At 47.8% G+C, this 19299-nt stretch overlaps 1 protein-coding gene across 1 annotated transcript in view; it reads right to left on the bottom strand.

Annotated features, from left to right (window-relative positions):
- SDK1 (sidekick cell adhesion molecule 1) overlaps positions 1-19299 on the bottom strand; it is a 965381-nt gene that overhangs the window by 137517 nt on the left and 808565 nt on the right. Inside the window, exons 23-25 of the mRNA XM_030795976.1 lie at positions 14327-14436; positions 11651-11801; positions 10817-11054 (exon numbers count right to left, since the gene is read on the bottom strand). Coding sequence (XP_030651836.1) covers positions 10817-11054; positions 11651-11801; positions 14327-14436 — 499 coding nt within the window. The remainder of the gene's footprint in view (positions 1-10816; positions 11055-11650; positions 11802-14326; positions 14437-19299) is intronic.

The following is a 19299-nucleotide window of genomic DNA, read 5'->3' as shown; positions in this document are numbered from 1 at the left end:
CCATCCATCATCCATCCATCCATCCATCCACCCATCACCCATCCATCCATCTATTCATTCATCTATTCACCCATCCATCCATTCATTCATCCATCCATCATCCATCCATACATTCAACCATCCACCCATCACCCATCCATCCATCTATCTATCCATCTACCCACCCATCCATCCATCCATCCACTCATCCATCCATCCATCAATCCACCCACCCATCCACTCATTCATTCATCTACCATCCATCCATCCATCCATCCATCCATCCATCCATCCATCCACTCATCTATTCCTTCAGACATTCAGACTTCCTCATTACACATAGACTGAGAGGGTAGCACTGTTAGTCTGAAGACAGAAGGTAACATGGTGGGGGGCTTGCACAATAATGCAACCTATGACATTTAATTGCAAGATTTTCTACACGAGAGTAGTCTGATCTTTGTTATGGGTCGAACTTGTGCCCCCTGAATCCTTATTTTGTGATCCTAACCTCCAGTACCTCATAAGGTGACCTTATTTGGAGACACAGTTGTTCAGATGTAACTCGTTAAGATGTGATCATACTGCATAGGGTGGGCCCCTGATCCAGTATGACTAGTATTTGTATAAAAAAAGGAATTTGTCCACAGACACATAACAGGAAGAGTGCCATGGAAGTAGACAGACACACAAAGGGAGAACTCCGTGGGGACATGGGAGAGAGGTTGCCTGAGCCACGGAACCACCAAATGCTGGAGAGGTGCCCAGAACAGATCCTTCCCGAGACTTCGGGGGGATCATGGCCCTGCCAACACCTCCAGCTCAGATTCCACCTTCCACAATGGTAACAGAATACATTTCTGTCATTTAAGCCACCCAGTTTGGGGTATTCTGCTATGACACGAACACAGTCTTTAAGACAATGCCAGGGTTCATGTGCATCCTAGAAGAGCTGTTCTCATGCTGTGTGGGAAGCTTCTCCCCTCACCACCACAAACAGGTGTTTCCCTAGACAAGGGAGGGGCAAGAAAGGACAGCCCCAAAGCAGGCCATAGCCTAACAGGGCCAGCGGCTGAAGATGACTAAGCCTCAGGACAGGGGTCAGTGGCCACACCGCACCCTCACCACACCCTGTGGGGTCTCCGAAACCACAGAGGAACCTGAAGAGCAAAGGCCTGGGATGCCTGCCCCCAGGAAGGGGCACGTTCTCTGGTCCTGAGAGCCCTGGGAGGCAGCATCTCTCCCTCCCCTTCTCTCCCTACCATGCTGAGTACCTCCCTGCATGGACTGCTGCTGGGTGTAGGTCAGTGAATGTGTCCACAAAATACAAAAACCCCAGTGATGCCTGTCACTATAAAACCACCGTGAGCCCCCTTCTATTTTTAGAGGGAGATAATGCCAGCCAGTCCAATCTTCCCAAATATGTCAGTTGAGAGTCATTCATTCAGTTACTCAGTGCTTCTATGAAGTAGTATCCATTTATTTGAGTAGAGAGGTGTCATGGAAAGGGAATACTTGCAATGTTAAGTTTGCTCAGTTCTCCAAAGAGAAAGGGGGCTTGTCACAGATGCAGCCCCAAGTCCCCAGTGCCTTCCAGCTGTGGCTCCACCCGGCTCATTCCTGCTCTCTGGGCTTGCACAAAGCTCCCATAGGGTGTCTTAAATGCCACCATGGCTGCTACCAGGAAATGGCTTGCACATTGCTCATTTTATACAAAAGTTTGATAAACTGGGACCTTGAATCAACTATGAGCTAAAGGGGGCACTAACATTAAAAAAAATGTAAACCTACAACGTATCTGAATTTATTTAGAATAAGGTAAGAACACCAAACACTGTATGCCCAAGACATTGGTACCAGGTTCTAAAACTTCTGCCCTGTTTGTAAAAAGAGAGGGCATTGTCATAGCAACACAAATGGTCCACTTTTGTAATCTTTAACTGCTTCCTGTGGGAAACTGTGAGTGCCCAATTCTCCCTACAGACCTACAAACCACAGCTGTTTTTCTAAGATGTGGTGGGATGAGCATGCATTTACTGGAGAGCCAACCCTGTCCTTGGAGAATGAGGGCAACCTGGGGACTGCAGCATTTCAGACACCAACCGGGCTTTGAACGTGGTTGAACTTCTCACACGGAGATAGGGAGGTGAGGCAGCTAAAGTGGAGAAAATGGCAGAGTTCAGGATGGAAATCTGAGTGCATTTAAATCCTACCAGGACAAGATCTGCCATGGAGTTGCAAAGTTGTCAAGAATTGAAAAATAAACCTCTTACCCATCATCTATTTTGAAGTAGATTCAACTCCCTTTCCAACCTGACATCTTATGTTTTGAGATGTTCTTGGGAATTCCCCTTTCATTAAAAACAAAGCCATTCCATGGCTTCTTTTCTCCTTCATTTTTTTCTCTCCCCTCTGTAGGATTTCACACTATGCAGCTTGCTGTTCCTCCTCATGTGGTCTCTCTTGGTTTTTAAGGCCTCATTTATCCTTAGAATATATCATAATATATCATAAGATGTCACAGGACCTGTTAAACTGCACTTAAAAACTGTAAACTTCATTGAAATGTGGCTCTGAGCATTCTGCTGTGTGTTCCCTGCGTGTTTTCAGCACTCCTGCACACTGGGCCATTCCTAAGCTCCCAGGAGCTGCTATTTCCATTGAGGGGAGACTTCTTTCAGACAAAGGGCAGCGGTTTCATTCTCTCTCCAATCCCTCTCCCTCTCCATCAGGTCCACTCACCATTCAGCCCTGGCAACCCCTTCACCTCCCCATCTCCTTCCCTGCCTCCCCTCATCTCAAAAAAGGATCAAGTTTTCTGCTGGGGAGGGTAAGTGTCAGATGTTAGTAGGGCCAGGGAAGGCACAAAGTCAAAACTGCTGCACCTGGGAGGGCCTTGCCAGTCAGAGGTGGGGAGATTCCCAGAGAAGAAGGCTGTGAAATCTCCATTCTGATGAAGCTAAACACAAGAAGGGGGAGCTGAAGTCTTGCAGCATCTGGGACCCTGAGATTCCCCAGGTGGGAGGAGGGGCAGAGACGGAGCACCAGCACCAACCAGAAAAGAGAGCGGTCTAAGAGGGGTCCCTGGGAGCTTGTTATTCCAGCATTCAACATGTCCAGAATCTGAATCATCCACGTCTTGAAATGAAGATCAATAACCCAATTATAAAATTTTTGATGGAAACACGTGAACCCAAACTTTTTTTCCCAGAGTGATATGTGTTGCACCAAAGTTTCTAATTAAACACAAATTCAATTAAAAACTAAAAAATGCCTTTCTGTAACCTATAACCCTCAGAATAAGAAAGAATGTAATAACTGACAAAACAAAGCTTCAGTTGCAAGAACAACTCCTACTCTTGATCAAAATCTTCTGAACAAGTGAACAGAACATGAACTATGAACAGAAAAACAGTGAAGCTGATACAGTGGATTCTGCAAGGGCTCTGTGTGATTCCCCTCTAGCCATATGTATCAGTCCATTTTCACACTGTGATAAATAAATACCCAAGACTGGGTAGTTTATAAAGGAAAGAGGTTTAACTGACTCAGAGTTACACACGGCTGGAGAGGCCTCAGGATTACAATCATGGTGGAAGGTGAAGGGGAAGCAAGGAACTTCTTCATATGCCAGCAGGAAAGAGAAGAGAGAGTAAAGGAGGAAGAGCCCCTTATAAAACCATGAGATCTTGTGAGAACTCACTCACTATCATGAGAACAGCATGGCAGAAATTGCCCCCATGATCCAATCACCTCCCACCAGGTCCCTCCCTTGACATGTGGAGATTACAATTTGAGATGAGATTTAGGTGGGGACACAGAGCCAAACCATATCACCATACATGCTACAATCAGCTAGGACAAAGGTAAATCCACTTGCTTCTTTTGATACAAAATCTATATCTCAATATTAATTAAAACATAGCAGCATCTACAAAAATAAACAACATTGCTAGAGAAAGTCTTCTCAGGGTTCTTGTGTAAAAGATGATACAAGATTGTCTGAAAAGAACAAAGTCAGAAGAAAAACCCTGGAATACATTTACACATAAAATATTATCCTCTGCATTCTCTTGACTACCATAAAGATAGGTTTCCAACAGTTGGAAATGTTTGTTAAAAAAAAAAAAAGAGTCTCAAATCAGCAGTTTTGCCATAGGTTTCCTTTTTTTTTTTTTAAAGAGTGTTCTTGGCCGGGTGTGGTGGCTTATGCCTGTAATCCCAGCACCTTGGGAAACCAAGGTGGGCAGATCACTTGAGGTCAGGAGTTCAAGACCAGCCTGGCCAACATGGTGAAAACCCATCTCTACTACAAATACAAAATTAGCCAGTCACGGTGGTGGGCACCTGTAATCCCAGCTACTTGGGAGGCTAAGGCAGGAGAATCGCTTGCACCCAGGAGGCAGAGGTTGCAGTGAGCCAAGATCATGCCACTGCACTCCAGCCCAGGTGACAGAGCGAGACTCCACCTCAAAAAAAAAAAAGAGTATTATTTGAAAAATTATCAAAACAATATTTCTATTTTGATTAAATTGTCTTCATTTTTATATAGCATTTACTTTGCTGTTTTCTGAATAAAATCCTGGAAGATTAGTTTATCTGGGTATAAAATTTGAGGTTGGCAGTTATTTGCTTTTAGCTCCTTCAAGATTATTATCCCATTGTCTTCTGGCCTCTTTTGTTCCTGAATAGTCACCTCAGTCAAATGGTCTTGCCTTTGTGATTATCTGCCTTTCACTCTAACTGTTTTTAAGATTTTCTCTTTGGCATTTTACAGTTGTACCAAATACATTTTGGTATGAATTCAGTTTTATTTACTCCACTCGGGATTGGTGTTTCTTCAGTCTTGTAAATAATGCTTTCCATCAACCCTGGAATTTCTCATCTATTATCTCTGTGTATTTTGTAACTCTCATTTGCTTCCTCTTTTGAGTCCTATTAGCTATGTGGTAGATCTCATTCCGTTCTTCATGTCTTTTAATCTCTTTATTTTCAATCTTATGTCTTTATGTTGTTTTAAGAGTTATTTACTCAAATCTAGCTTTTAATTTGGTAATTCTCTTTTTGGCAGTGTCTAAACTGCTTTCATTTTCAATGATTGTGTCCCATTTATTTTTTCTAAAAACAAATCTGCTTTAAGAAATGGTACCTTAATCTTTACTTAAAATGTTAATGCTTTATTTTACTAAGACTTTAATAATTTTAAATGTAGTTATTATATATTTCTCTCAGACTTGTATGTATGTTAATGTAATTGGAGCCCTCTATCTTTCTCTCTTTTTTTAAAGCTGGTCATTTTTACTCATGGCAAATTATTGCCTGTGTGCTTGACAATTGTGATTCATCTTTAAAAAGGCTTGATTTTTATTTTGGATAATTTGGCTTTGGCAATACCTCTCCAGAGAGGAATCATTTTTGCTTCTGTTGATTGCCCAGATGGTCTGGCCTGAAACCATGTTTCTTTAGTTTTTTGTGTATTTTCTTTTTGTTTTATTTTTGGAGGAGAGTAAAATCCTTTATTGGGGTATGATATGTAACTATTTCAGGAAGAGTTGATCACTGTTTTCCCTGAGGGTAAGAAGATATTATACACAGATTTTCCGGGCCTTCCAACCATAGGCAAAATGTACAATCTATGAGCCATACTTATTATTTTTTTTAGACACAGGGTCTTGCTCTGCTACTCAGGCTGGAGTGCAGGGGTGTGACTGCAGTTCATGGCAGGCTCGACCTCCTGGGCTGAAGCAGTTCTCCTGCCTCAGCCTCCCAAGTAGCTGGGACTACAGGCATGTGCTACCATGCCTGGCTAATTTTCTATAGTTTTTATTTTTATTTTGTAGAGATGGGGTCTTGCTATGTTGCCCAGGCTGGTCTCAAGCTCCTGGTAATCCTCCTACCTCTGCCTCCCAAAGTGTTGGGATTATAGGTATGAATCACAGCCCCCAGCCCATACTTATTTTAATAACATTTTATCTGTATAAAATTAATCTCAGGAAGGCTGAGCTTTTTTTTAAAGCCTTATTGTGAGATTATTAATGTATCATACAATTCCCCTAAATTGTACAATTCAACATTTTTTAGTGAATTCAGAGTTGTGTAACCATCATCATGATGAACTTTGAAACATCCCATCATCCCCAAAAGAAGCTCTGTTTCCATCACCCATCACTTCCCATTCCTCTCAAATGCTCTCTCTTAGTCTAGGAAACCATGAATTTACTTTCTGCCTCTCTAGATTTGCCTATTCTAGATGTTTCCTACAAATAGAATCATACAATATGTGGTCTCTTGTGCCTGGTCTCTTTCACTTAGCCTAATGTTTTCAAGGTTCATCCACACTGTAGCACGTATCATAATTCCTTCCTTTTTATTGTTGAATCATCCATTGAATGCATAGACCACGTTTTATTTATCCATTTGTCAACTGAGGGATATTTTGGTTGTTTCCACTTTTTGGCTACTGTGGATAAAGCTGCTATCAACATTTATGCGCAAGATTTTGTGTAGACATATGTTTTCTGTTCTCTTGGGTACATACCTAGGAGTAGAGTTGCTTTGTCGTATGGTGACTCCCTGCTCAACCTCCCAAGGAATGTCAACTGTTTTCCAACGTTTCTGAATCATTTAATATTCACACCAGCAACGTACAAGCGTTCCAACTTCTCTATGCCCACCAATACCTCTTATTGTCCAATTTTTCTTATTTTAGCCATCTTATTTTAGAAGTGTGAAGTGTTATCTCGTTGCAGCTTAGATTTGCATTTCCCTAACAGTTAATGATGCTGAGCATGTTTTCATGTGCTTGCTGGCCATTTGTAAATCTCCTTGGGAGGAATGTCTATGCCGATCCTTTGCCCAGTTTTTAATTGGGTCATTTGTCTTTTTGTGGTGAAGTCTTTATATATTCTAGATATAAATCCCTCGTGAGATACATAATTTGCAAATATTTTCTTCCATTTGGGGAGTTTTTTTCATTTCCTTTATGACTTTCTTTGAAGCATAAAGGTTTTCATTCTGATGAGGTCTAATGTATCTACTTTTTCTTTAGTTGCTTGTGCTTTTGGTTTCTGGAACCAAATGTTACATTAATTTCTGTTCTGGGAGTTCCTGGGCCATTCATATAATGCAAATTCAAAACCCAGTCCCGAGCTGGGCACAGGACTCAGACTGACTTTTCATTCTCTACTCAGAGTCCAGGTAGACATACAGTCAAACCTCTGCAGGCAGAGTTTCAGCCTCTCCTAGGAAGGAGGGAAAGGCCTTCAAGAGCCATGTCTCAAGTGCAGGAGTTTAGGCCCTAACTCTCCCCTCATGCAGATTCAAAGCTGACTCTCCTGTTACCGCATGGCCTGCCCAGTGTATCTACGGTTCCAGGTGGCACCTGCAGATACACTGGGTGCGTGCTGGTGCCCTCAGTGTGCAGGGCACTGCTGGACCCAGGACCAGGGTGCAGACTCCTTACCCCAGGTCCTGAAACCACCAGGAAAGATCCAACCTGATCCCTATCCCACCCAGGGCAGCTGAGGCACCAGCCCAGCACTTCCTGCTGAACTCTTTCTAGTTCCTGTTATGCCTCTGACACCTGAGGATTTACCTGTTTTTCTTATGAGTGTGTTGATGAATTCATTTATTTACTTAGTTTTTAGAGGCATAATCCTGCTCTGTTGGCCAGGCTGGAATGCAGTGGCGCAATCATAGCTCAGTGCAGCCTCAAACTCCCAGGCCCAAGCCATCTTCCTGCCTCAGCCTCCCAAGTAGCTGGGGCTACAGGTGCATGCCACCACACCTGGCTAATTTTTGTATTTTTTGTAGAGATGGGGTCTCACTATGTTGCCTAGGCTGGTCTTGAACTCCTGGACTCAAGCGATCCTCCAGACTCAGCTTCCCAAAGTGCTGGGATTACAGGTGTGAGCCACCCTGCCTGGCCAATACGTTTAAGATTCCAGAAAGTTATATTTTATCCATAATTTTTTGTTGGTTATGGCAGAAGTTTTAATTTTGAAAAACTATTTTCCTGGCCTGCCTTTTACTGGATTTAGAACTGTCCCTCTGAACTTCTCAAGTTCTCTCCTTTGTCACAAAGATTCAGACAGTGAAGATAACGGAGGTTTTTGAAATCTATGTGACCACAATCCCAGGCTGTGTGTGGGTGCATCTCCACCTTTCCTCTGGAATGTAATGAAAGCTGCGGTCTGAAGGAGAGCTGAGGGACACCGGGCCCAGCCCTGCTGCTTGGGCAGTTCCCTCCTGAAACACTGGTCCTCTCAGAAGCACACTGGTTGTCACCATGGCTGCTCTTCCGGGGCTCTCACTGGTGGGCTCCAGGGTTCACATCATGCCCTAAGAGCATTCCCACATGGCCATGGCTCCGCTTCTCCCTGCTACTGCTTAAGAGTCCTCCCGTCTACCCTCACCTCCTGCCCTCCGAGAAGAGTAGGAAGAAATAAAGCCGCAAAGTGGCACAGGAGCTTTTGCTTGGCGCTGGTGACTGAAAGTGGACCAGCGTTGAGGAAACCCAGGGGGCTGTGTGCGATGCAACCCACTGTGCATTACAGCAACCTATAAGGGCAGTGGCAGGTTCAGACCTGTCACCGGCAGGACCTGGGGAATGAGCAAGAAAGGATGAGAGGAGCCTTTATCCAGAGCTTCCCAGGCCCTTCCACGCTGTGGCACACAGAGCGGGTGGCACCTGCAGATACACTGGGCACGTGCTGGTGCCCTCGGTGTGCCGGGCACTGCTGGGCCCAAGCCCAGGGTGCAGACTCCTCACCCCGGCCTGGCTGCCTCGAGGGTGGAGGGGTGGTGTTGGGCACACCTGCACCCATCGCAGCACCTGGCACGGATAAGATGAGTGTTAGGAAGAGGTGAGGGGCCGGCACCGCCCAGGGCTCCAAGGCCCCTTTCCTTATTGCTGGGAGCTGATCTGCGTCCTCACTCCAGCTGTCCTCAGAGGCCACCCACCCACCTCGGCACCACCTTCTATGTTTCCCCCTTCATCTGTGGAGCAGACAGGCCAGGCCCGGGAGCCCTGGGCCCCCCAGGTGTCTATGCTTTCCTCCCTTTTAAACTTCTCCGTCCTGAGGATGGCAGCCCCCCAAAGCCACCTCCAGCCATGCCAACAGGCCTTGTGCCCCCACGTCCTCCCCTCCTCCTGCTGACTGTGCAAGGTTTTTCTCTGATACCCGTCATGCACTTGGCTTCCTAGCTCATCTTTCATCCATTTCCCATCAAAGTCACTCTGAGTTCCAACTGTGTCTCCTAAGGCAGTTCCCAGCATCTAGCAAGTTAATTAATTTTTCTATTGAAAACAACAACAGGGGGACTGTCTCTTTGCATGGCATCATAGCACAGGGACAGAAGCAGGGAGGCTCTGGGTGGGGGACAGGGCAGGCCCCAGGGCATTTCCAAGGACTCTGGGGTGGAAACAGCTGTGGGCAGGCCCTAGTCACCCCTTGACTTCCCAGCTTCAAGGGCGATTCTGTCCCCTGGGAGCCTCAAGGAAAGGAGGACTCGTGCTGGGCTCAGGAGCTGTCTCCAGGAAACAGAGCCATGTCTACGACAGCAAAAACAATGGAGCCAAACATTCTCATTAACGCAGAGTCAGAGAAGAGAAGGAAAAGAGAGCAAATAACAGGGTTTGACATCAATAAGCAAAATGGATCTAGACTCCCTGGGGGAAGGAGTGGAGAAGTCTTGTTCTTTTCCTCTGGCCACCGACCCAGTTCACCATCTCAACCCTTCACACCTCCTCCTCATCCCATGTCTGGACAAAGGTCAGGAATTTAAGTCATATTTCTAACAGCCTAGGTTAGTCCAGAATGAACAGTCCCTACGTCTATCAAGCACATGCTGTGTCTCTCACCCAAGAAGCCTGGGGTAGAGGTGCAGCTGGTTCATTCCTTCTCTAGACAGAACCTCACTAATTCAGATCAGACTGAAGGGACCGGGATCAGGTGACAGTGAGTCCTTCATGAGCGCTGATTGCCGTCCTTCCCTTGGGTTTCTAAAAATTCAAGGAGGCGGGCAAGAAAAGCTCCTCTGACCCACAGTTGGCCGGTGGAAGTTAGTCCACAAAGCCTAGAAGATTAGGCCGCCACTTTCAGCATTAGCACAGTGTAGCAGAGGTCTGCTCAAGGTTGGCCAAAAGCACTGCTCCATTTCTTCCTGGCAACTGGCAGAGCCCCATGACTGAGCTCCAAGAAGATGAACAGAGTGACGTTCCACTTCTGAACAGGTCTGAAGAGGCCCATTCTTTGCCTTCTTTTCCCTGCTGGCAGCTGGGTGCAGAAGATTAGTCCCACAGAACGGTAAAGCCTGGGTCCCTGAATCACCTCATGGAAGACAGTCACCCGCCAAACAGGAACGCCCACCTTAGACCACAATATGAGTGAGAAATAAACTCCTATTATGTTCAAGCAATTAAACTTTTGGAGGCCTATTTATTACCACAGCCTAGATTACTTAATATACTACCTCTATTAATTTGTGAACAAGAAGGTCCTGAATACCTTGTATTTTAAAGATTCCCCATAGGAACTTTACACACTCTTGCTTTTCATCATTGTTAGTGAAAATTATCCCTAATTTAGAAAATAGTAATGTGAGTCGAACTGCTGTTGGAAATCATCACCAGTTTCCAATGAATGGCTTGGGGCCCTAATGAAATCAGATGGAAATTCCTGCTGAGTCTGGCCTAACCCGGGATTAGGAAAGCTCCAAGACAGACACAAGTGGGACAGGCCAATGAGACACCATTAGCCTGGGATCTGGAGGCTCAGGGGCACTGAGCCCCATCTCTAACGCGGTGTCTCCAAGATGGGAATCGCCTTCCCCTCACCTGACTCCCGCGTCCGGCCCCGCACCACCTCGCTCCACGGCCCAGCCCCGACGGCGTTGAAAGCCTGCATCTGCAGCTCATATTCCATCCACTCCTCCAGCTCCTCGATGGTGAATTCTCTCTCCAGCCGGTCACTGACGACTTGGGCCAGTGCTGAGGACTGGAGGTCTGAGCGCCAGTACTTAATCCTGTAGCCCACGGACTCAGGGTTCCCGTTGTACTGAGAATCCTGCAGGGGCTAGGAATGAACGAGGGGTCACGATGAGCTGACATCTCAGAACTGCCACCCTCACAGGTTGTAAGGGATGGGCCTGTCCTGTGAGGCCACTCCGTGGAGGAGGCGTTCCTGGGGGAAACAGTCTTAGAAGCATCTACTTTATTCTTCCCTGAAACTTTTGTTCTGTGAATTAAATGAAACCCTGTCAGTAACTTTGGCTGCATATAATTTCTTTTAATACATTTTGGCTTAATTTTGTGGGCAAATGTTCTGATTAAATATCAGGCTGGCTCTCTTACAAATATTGAGTATTGGTTCCATGTTGACCTAGCTTAAGGACTTAGAGGTCTGGCGTGAGGCACCACCGGCTTTCCTGCCCCAAGGAATATTCCTCAGTTCCAAGAAGACAGTGAGTAATGCTACTAATTAATCAGATCTCCTGGGCTGGCCTGAGATCCAACACTAATTGTAAAATGCAATACTTTTTGGTTTGACAATGAGATTAGTTTTGACTAGGACAAAGGCATGACTAAGAAACTCCTAAGCCCTGGATTAGTGTGTGCCCTGGCTAACTCAGGACCTGTGTGCCTCCAGCCTCTCTTCTCACCCCCACTCACCACCCAGCGAAGCCGCAGGCTGGTCTCACTGGCAGTCCGGACCGTGACGCTGGTTGGAGCCACGTCGGGTGGGGCCTGCAGAGTCTGGATGACCCGGGAAGACTGACTGTAGGGGCTCGGCCCAACAATGTTCACTTGCTTCATTCGAAATCTAAAGGCAAAACCACGGATGAGAGTTATGGCAAAGCAAAGGTAAGAAGGAAAAGAACAAAACCACAAAGGCGCTGACTGTTTCTCAAGGGAGGGCTCAGATAGGTGTCTACTCATATCATAAAGGCTATTGCTCAAAGACACCCTCTTTTCACCTGGTTTCATTAAAAGTGCAAATTGTGGCCAGGTGTGGTGGCTCACACCTGTAATCCTAGCACTAAGGGAGGCCAAGGCAGGAGGTGATGGGGGATCAAATCCCAGCACTTAGGGAGGCTGAGGCAGGAGGCAGCGAAGGATCACCTGAGGTCAAGGGTTCCGGATCAGCCTGGCCAACATGGCGAAATCTCGCCTCTACTAAAAATACGAAAATTAGCCAGGCGTGGTGGCGGGCTCCTGTAATCCCAGCTACTCAAGAAGCTGACGCAGGAGAATTGCTTGAACTGGGGAAGCAGAGGTTGCAGTGAGCCCAGATCGTGCCACTGCACTCCAGCCTGGGTGACAGAGCGAGACTCCGCCTCAAAAAAAATGCAAATTGCATATGTGCCCTTTTTTCCCTAAAAGCCTTCAAAGAAAGGTACAGGTACATCAGTTGCAACTCAACAATTTTAAATTTGCAAGTGAAATGTAGTTGGATGGATTGGGTGTCCAGAAATTGATGTTATCAGTTGCCCTGATTCAAGTTTAGGATAACCTTGAGGGGTTAAAGTGCAAGTAGCTATGGGACAGAATCAGAATGTCAGGATGTCACCACCAAATGGCAGTTTTGAAGTCCAGCCTTTTAAATGACCAACGGCACCCTGCACCTCTTTTTCTGTTGGTTCAGGAGAAGAATGAGGGGTGAAAGGAAAATATCTTGAACCCCAAATCACTAAGCTAAAAGGAAAACACAAGCTGCGTTAGGGCAAACCTGCTTCTCATTCTCTTCAAAGTCATCCCTCTGCTCACTGAGATCAGTGCAGATCTGATGACCTCCTTTGGAAAGGCTCATCAGAAACTCAGAAGAATGTGACCCTTTGTCTCTCACCTATCTGTGACCTGCAAGCCCCCTCCCCGCTTGGTGTCTTCCTGCCTTTGCTTCAAGCTTTCCTGCCATTCCAGACTGAACCAATGTTCACCTTGCATATATTGATTGATGTCTCATGTCTCCCTAAAATGTACAAAAGCAAGCTGTGCCCTGATCACCTTGGGCACATGTTGCTAGGATCTCCTGAGGCTGGGTCACAGGCACATCCTCAACCTTGGCAGAATAAACTTTGTAAGGTAACTGAGGCCTCTATCAGCTCACACCACACTCTGTGATTCCAATCCAATGAGTAACTGTGAGACCTTCAGCAAATCAGATGATCTCCGTTTCCTTAACTATAAAATGAGGGCAGAGTTCGATGTTCTCTAAAATCTAGAGGAATGCTTTCAGTTCTGTCTCTTCTTTATATATACATAAACAATTATTTGAATTCAATTTACATACAAGAAAAAAAATCCCAAGTGTGCACATACACATTTACTATAGAGGTTTCCCCAAATGTACCTGAGTTTCAGACAGGGACACTGATCTCTACTTACAGTTTCTGTTCTTTGAAATAATTACATAGCTTCAGTTAATTTCACAAGGTAAGTCTTGAATCCCAGCAGCTCATTTTAAGCTAAACGTTTTTCTTTAAAACCCAGTGTATTGTGTCCTGATTTGTCTGTTCTAAGCTTCTGAAGGATGTTAAAATGAATAGAAGCTAAACAGCATCTCTCATTAGGTTTTTTGTTTTTTTTTTTTTTAACTCTAACTTTGGTTTTGTGCTGGAAAGAAAAATTCTTCACAATGATGTAATTTCACCTTTTAGTCCCTGAATTAGTAATTCCTATTCTTTCATTCTCCAATTGTATGAAATGTATCCATCCTGGCAGAACAATGACATTATCAAACTCAACATCTGGTGATAACTGGAAATTCCATCTCCTTCAAAGGCCTTACGGGAAGTGATCACAGTACTAACAGCTCATGATCAACCTACCCTTTGTTAAGGCCAAGGATTTACTGCCCGGATCAGTTTCGGGGATCAAGAAGCTAAACGTTAAATGGCATGTTAATTGCTTGATAAGTGAGACTAGCAGCTCCTGGGCCCTGCTTGGGAAGGGGAGCAGAAGGATCTTCCTAGGACATCTGCTTTGTTTGCACATGGCATGTTAATAGTCTCCAGAGGTGGTGGAATTTGGTAAAGTGCCACGTCTCTGCTGCCTGTGGTTCTTGGTTCTTCGGCCTAATATAGTAACAGTGGACCATTTCTATGGGGTGTTTTGCCAGCTGGTACTGATAGAAGGAGCCTCATGAGTCTAACATCTGCCTATCATCTCCCTTGGAATAACACCCAGCTATGCATCCCACCTGCTCCTTAAGGCTTTGATGTAGTGTTATTACCACTAGGAAACATCTCATTTGCATATGTACGACTGGGTTTTACTATTGCCAACAGAAGCCACCTGCCTGGGCTGCCAGCGTTTCCTCCTGTAACAGCTTATCACTGCTGTTCTCACCTGTAGTGAGTGTAGGGTGTGAGGTTTGGGATCTCCAGTGTCTGGGCATCAGGCTCATTCTCCTCTTCATAGAGGGTGACCCACTCCTCCTCGTCGCCGATAGCTCCCACCTGTGCAGAGGGAGACACTGAGATGGGATGGACATGCCTTAGGGACTGAGGCTGCCCAGTAGACCATGTGCACCTGCTGGTACCTGGTGAGCTGGGCAGGGCTGCAAGTCGTCCCCACACCTGGGACAAGTTGAGTCCTGCACAACCCCTCTTGTGCCTTAGAGATACAGGCTCTTGCTATGCCCACCATCAAGTCGGGGTGAGTTTTAGTCAAAAGCTCACAGTCAAGAACTGGGCTGCAGAAGGACTGGACCCAAACAGTGAAACCCCTGGGAACAAACCTCTGAGGGCTTGGAGGCCACCAGTGATGGAAGGGACCTTCCATACCATCTCATCCTTCCTCCTGTTTGACAAGTGAGGGGCTCAAGAGAGCCCGGAGAGGAAGACTTGGCCAGGACCATGGTGAGCAGTGACAGAGCTGTGGGCGCAGGCTGGGGGTCCAGCTTCTACCCCAACCCTTTCTGCCCCAAACACACACCAAATAGACACCATTGCTGGCCCACAGCATAAGGAAGGTCCTTAGGCAGGGAAGGACGAGGCTTCTGCCCTGGAAGCCAGATCGGGAGGCCCAGTCCCCTTAAGATTTAAAGAAACCGCCTCCTGGCAGTGTTGATGAGGGAAGAGCCTCTCCCTTCAACAGAGACTTGCCTTTTCCGGGTCTGCTGGCAATGCCTGCAGGTGCCCTCCAAGTTCCCCAGCTTCTGCCTCTCCCGAGTCTTTGCTCCTGCGCCACAGTCTGCCTTGTGCTAATTTTCCTCCCTGTCTGGGAGCTCCACACCGTCACCCTGCTCAGTAGCATGTTCATGTCCCCTAATCTGGCCCCGAGCCCCACCTCTCACTCATCCTTGTGCTTTGAAGAAACCCAAGTGCCAGTGCCGCTTCTACTGCTGCTGCCCCAAGCCGACCATGTCCCTCTCTCCCCCTTGATGGTGCCACACAAGCTGCGCCAGCAAGGGAACCATGGGGGAGACAGCCACGGCCTCGTGCCCACCAGGAGAGCCCTGGAGCTCATCTTTGGAGCTCTCTGCAGCCCCATCACAAGCACACTCTGGTCTCCTGTGGTCGTGTGGCTCTGGGGGATGCAAGGGACACAGAGAAGGCTGGCTGCAAGCATGGAGAGCATGTCAGGACAAACTGGCTGCTGGAGGGGGATTGGCCTGGGGCCTGGTGCATTTAACACTTCGTAAGTGGCTTAAATGACGGGATAAGAAACGTGCTCACTAAGTGTGCAGAGGAAACCAAGTTGGCGGGTGGCCAAGTCTTGGGAGGGTGGCAGGAGAATTCAAAACGACTTTGGTAAACTAGAGACACGGATACAGAGGAGACTGTGTAAGCAGCTGTGCTGGTGGCTTGCTTCCTAGGGAACTTGAAAGGCAAAGCGCAAAATTCTCAGTACTCTCAGCTGAAAACATCCATGTGGTCAGTGGCTCCTCCAAAAGTTACACACAGAGTCACTGCATGGGCCAGCAACTCTGCCCCCAGCCACTGACCCAAGAGAACAGACAACAGGTGTCTTAACAGATACCTGCAGGCATATGCTCCTAGCGCACTAGTCATGACAGCCAAAGCTGTGAACAAGGCAAACGCCCAGCACTGAGTGGATAAACAAAAGGACTCTCTGTACCATGGAACAGGATTCAGCCATAGAAAGGAACAAAGCACCCACACCTGCTACCACATGGACAAATCTCAAAACATGATTGATGCAAAGCTAAGGAAGCCTGACCCAAAGTCCACGCACCGCATGATTCCAGTTTATGAAATGTCCAGGATCTTTCAATCCATTGAGACAGAATGCAGGTTAGTGGTTGCCAGGGGATGGGGAGAGGAGGGGATGGGAAGTGACTGCTATTGGGTATGAGGTCTCTTTGTGGCATGATAAAAATGTTTTGGAACTAGACAGACATGGTGGCTGCACAGCGCTGGGAATCTACTAAGTTGTGAATGGTATTCTTTAAAATGGTTAATTTTATGTGAGGTGAATTTCACCTCAATGAAAAAAAGAAACAGTAAAATGAAATGTAGAATGACTGGCCAAAAACATTTGGTAGAGAACGAGCTGGAGGTCGGCGTAGATAATGAATAGCCCGGAAGTCGGCAAAACCACAGGGTGGTGTAATTAGAAAAAGACTGTGCAGCTTGCACAGCCAGAGGCGAAGGGGGCAAGTCCCCTGGCACCAAAGTGAGCCAGTTCTCAGCACTGGGGTGGCCATCGAAACCCTCAAATCCTCACTTCAGAGACACAGAAAACAAGAGTTATGTGGATAGATTAAGGTTCCACAGAGCACTCATCTTGGAGAAGGGAAGGGTCTAGGTGAACCTGGGGTTGGACTAGCTCTTGAGTCAAATAGGTCAGAGGCCTCCCTATCCCCCATCAGGGCCCATGGCAGCCGCCTCCCTCCATCGCGTCTGTGAAGAGGGAAGGGACCCAGGAGCACAATGCTGAGACTGGAGCCATCCAATCCTAATGGGCAAAAGAGAATGAACTTCAGGATCCGGGGATCTCAGAGGAGCTCACTCAAGTCGGCTTGAAAGCTCTGGCCCCGGCACAGCATCTAGTGGAGAGGGGCTGTGCAATATTTATCTGTGCAATTGATGCACGAATGGGCCAACCGATAAGCTAGGAAGCTGGAGGATGTTATTCCAGCCCATGTTACGCTGAAAGAAGCTGAGGCCCAGAAAAAGAGTGACTCATTCAAGGTCACCAAATGTTTGTCCCATATCAGCACAGCTCACGACACCTTACAGGCCTCCAGGTAATGGAGAACGCGCACCACAGCACAGAGGGAAGGGCAAGCAAGACAAGCTGCTCAGGCTTCCGTGGGAGGCCCCCGGCTGCCTGGGCGGTGTCTCAGGGGAGGAGATGTGGGTCACGGGCGGGCTGGGACCAGATACTGGGGAGTGGGGAGGACCAAGCCCCACATTTTTTTAGTTGGGTTTTACTGAGTGCAAAGTGCCTCCCTGCTGAATGCTGGCCCCGTGGCATGGTTTAGTGGTTTCAAAGTCCTCGGTGACTTAGGTGGGCTCCTCTTAGTGAAACCAATCCTCTGGGTGTTAAACCAAAGCACTGGGCGATTTCAGGGAAAATATGGTTTTTGTTTGTTTTTTTAAAAAAAAAGGAAGAAAGGAAGAAAAAGGGATGACTTCAATTTCAGGCCGTCAATTTAGCACCTTTTATTTATCAATCACACATAAGCGCTAAGGAAAGAGCCAGCAGTCAGGGCACATGTGGCTCATGTGCGTAGCTCACGGTGCCAAGTGACCGGTGGGCGCTTTGCCTGGCAGCCTCTTGCCTTCCGGGTCCTTGCCTGGTCTGTGCATGTGTGAGGGGGAAACAGACGCCTGGCAGGTTCAACTTACTCTCCAAGACCCCAAGCTGCACTGTGGACGCTCGCTCACCCTTGCTAAGCGACTCCAAGTCTCCTTCCTGTGGTTGGCCCCTGCAGCCCCACCCTCCCCACCCTGGATGTGTGTCTTCGGCTGCCTGAGGGAGAAATAAACAAGACTGAGGAATGCTAGAGTCCTGGGTGGGGTCTCTGCCTAGAGCTCCCTGCCCTCCTCTGGCCTGGATGCTCAGCATGTATGGATTCAGTCTGTCTGGCTGCTTTCCTGGCCCCAGAAGCATTCACCTGAGGCCTGGGGGCTTCCTGACCCTGTGGGCTCCCTCATCCTGTTCAGGCACTGGGCACTCAGGGCATGCTCTCAGCCACGGGCTGCTGTAGGGTCAGCAGTGGTCAGGGCAGCGGCTGTGGGATTCAGGGCTGTTCCACCCCCATGACCAAGAGGAACGAAAGAGAACCAGTAAGGCCTGGGAGGCTGCCCAGGAGAGAAAGGCACGCGCGGCATTGAGAGAGCAGGAGAGTGGGGGAAAGCGCAGCAAGAGGCAGCCAGGCTCATCGGGTTTCTCTGAGAACGCCGGGCGTGCGGCTCCCTCTGCAGAGATGCTGGAAAACCACTGCACGGTCGGAAATGGGGGCCGGCCAGGCGCGGTGGCTCACACCTGTAATCCCAGCACTTTGGGAGGTCGAGGTGGGCAGATCACGAGGTCAGGAGATTGAGACCATCCTGGCCAACATGGTGAAATCCCGTCTCTACTAAAAATACAAAAAATTAGCCGGGTGTGGTGGCGGGTGCCTGTAGTCCCAGCTACTCGGGAGGCTGAGGCAGGAGAATGGCATGAACCCGGGAGGCGGAGCTTACAGTGAGCCGAGATTGCGCTACTGCACTCCAGCCTGGGCGACAGAGCGAGACTCTGTCTCAAACAACAAAAAAAGAAAAAAGAAACGGGCGCCAGTGGGGCGGCCGATCTCCACTTCATCCTTTCCTGCCAGGAGAGCCTGAGGAGGGAGCCTTTCCTAGGCCCTGTGGCCATTCTCCATCCTTTCCCGCCAGGAGAGCCTGAGGAGGGAGCCTTTCCTAGGCCCTGTGGCCATTCTCCATGAGATGACCCCCTCACCTGCCTTCTGAGCAGCAAGTGTCTGGTTATCTACAGGGCTGTCGTTTTGCTGAGCATAAAACAGTTTCAGGGCCAGGACCAACGGATTGGGACAAGGGCGGACCACTGAAGGTGGCAGCAAAGGTCAAACTCCCCTGCCCTTCCCACCCAGTGCCTGGTCTCCCTTTTTGAAAGATGTCGATTGGAACAGGTGCCAAATGATTGGTGAACCCAGGCAGGCGCCACATGGCTCTATTAGGCTCTGCCTTCACTTCCTCCTGTGGCCGCAGGTTGTCATTACCTGGAGGCATCATGCAGTCTCCAACACCTGTCTCCCCGCATCACTCTTCCCCCTCTCAGAGTGTGTCTGCTCCTTCCACCCCTCCTCTCTGCAACTGGCTGACTCCTTTGGAATCTGGAGAGCATCC

Source organism: Nomascus leucogenys, chromosome 17 (assembly GCF_006542625.1).
Source record: "Nomascus leucogenys isolate Asia chromosome 17, Asia_NLE_v1, whole genome shotgun sequence".
NCBI classification, from domain to species: Eukaryota; Metazoa; Chordata; class Mammalia; order Primates; family Hylobatidae; genus Nomascus; species Nomascus leucogenys.
This window is presented reverse-complemented; position numbering and strand designations above follow the sequence as displayed.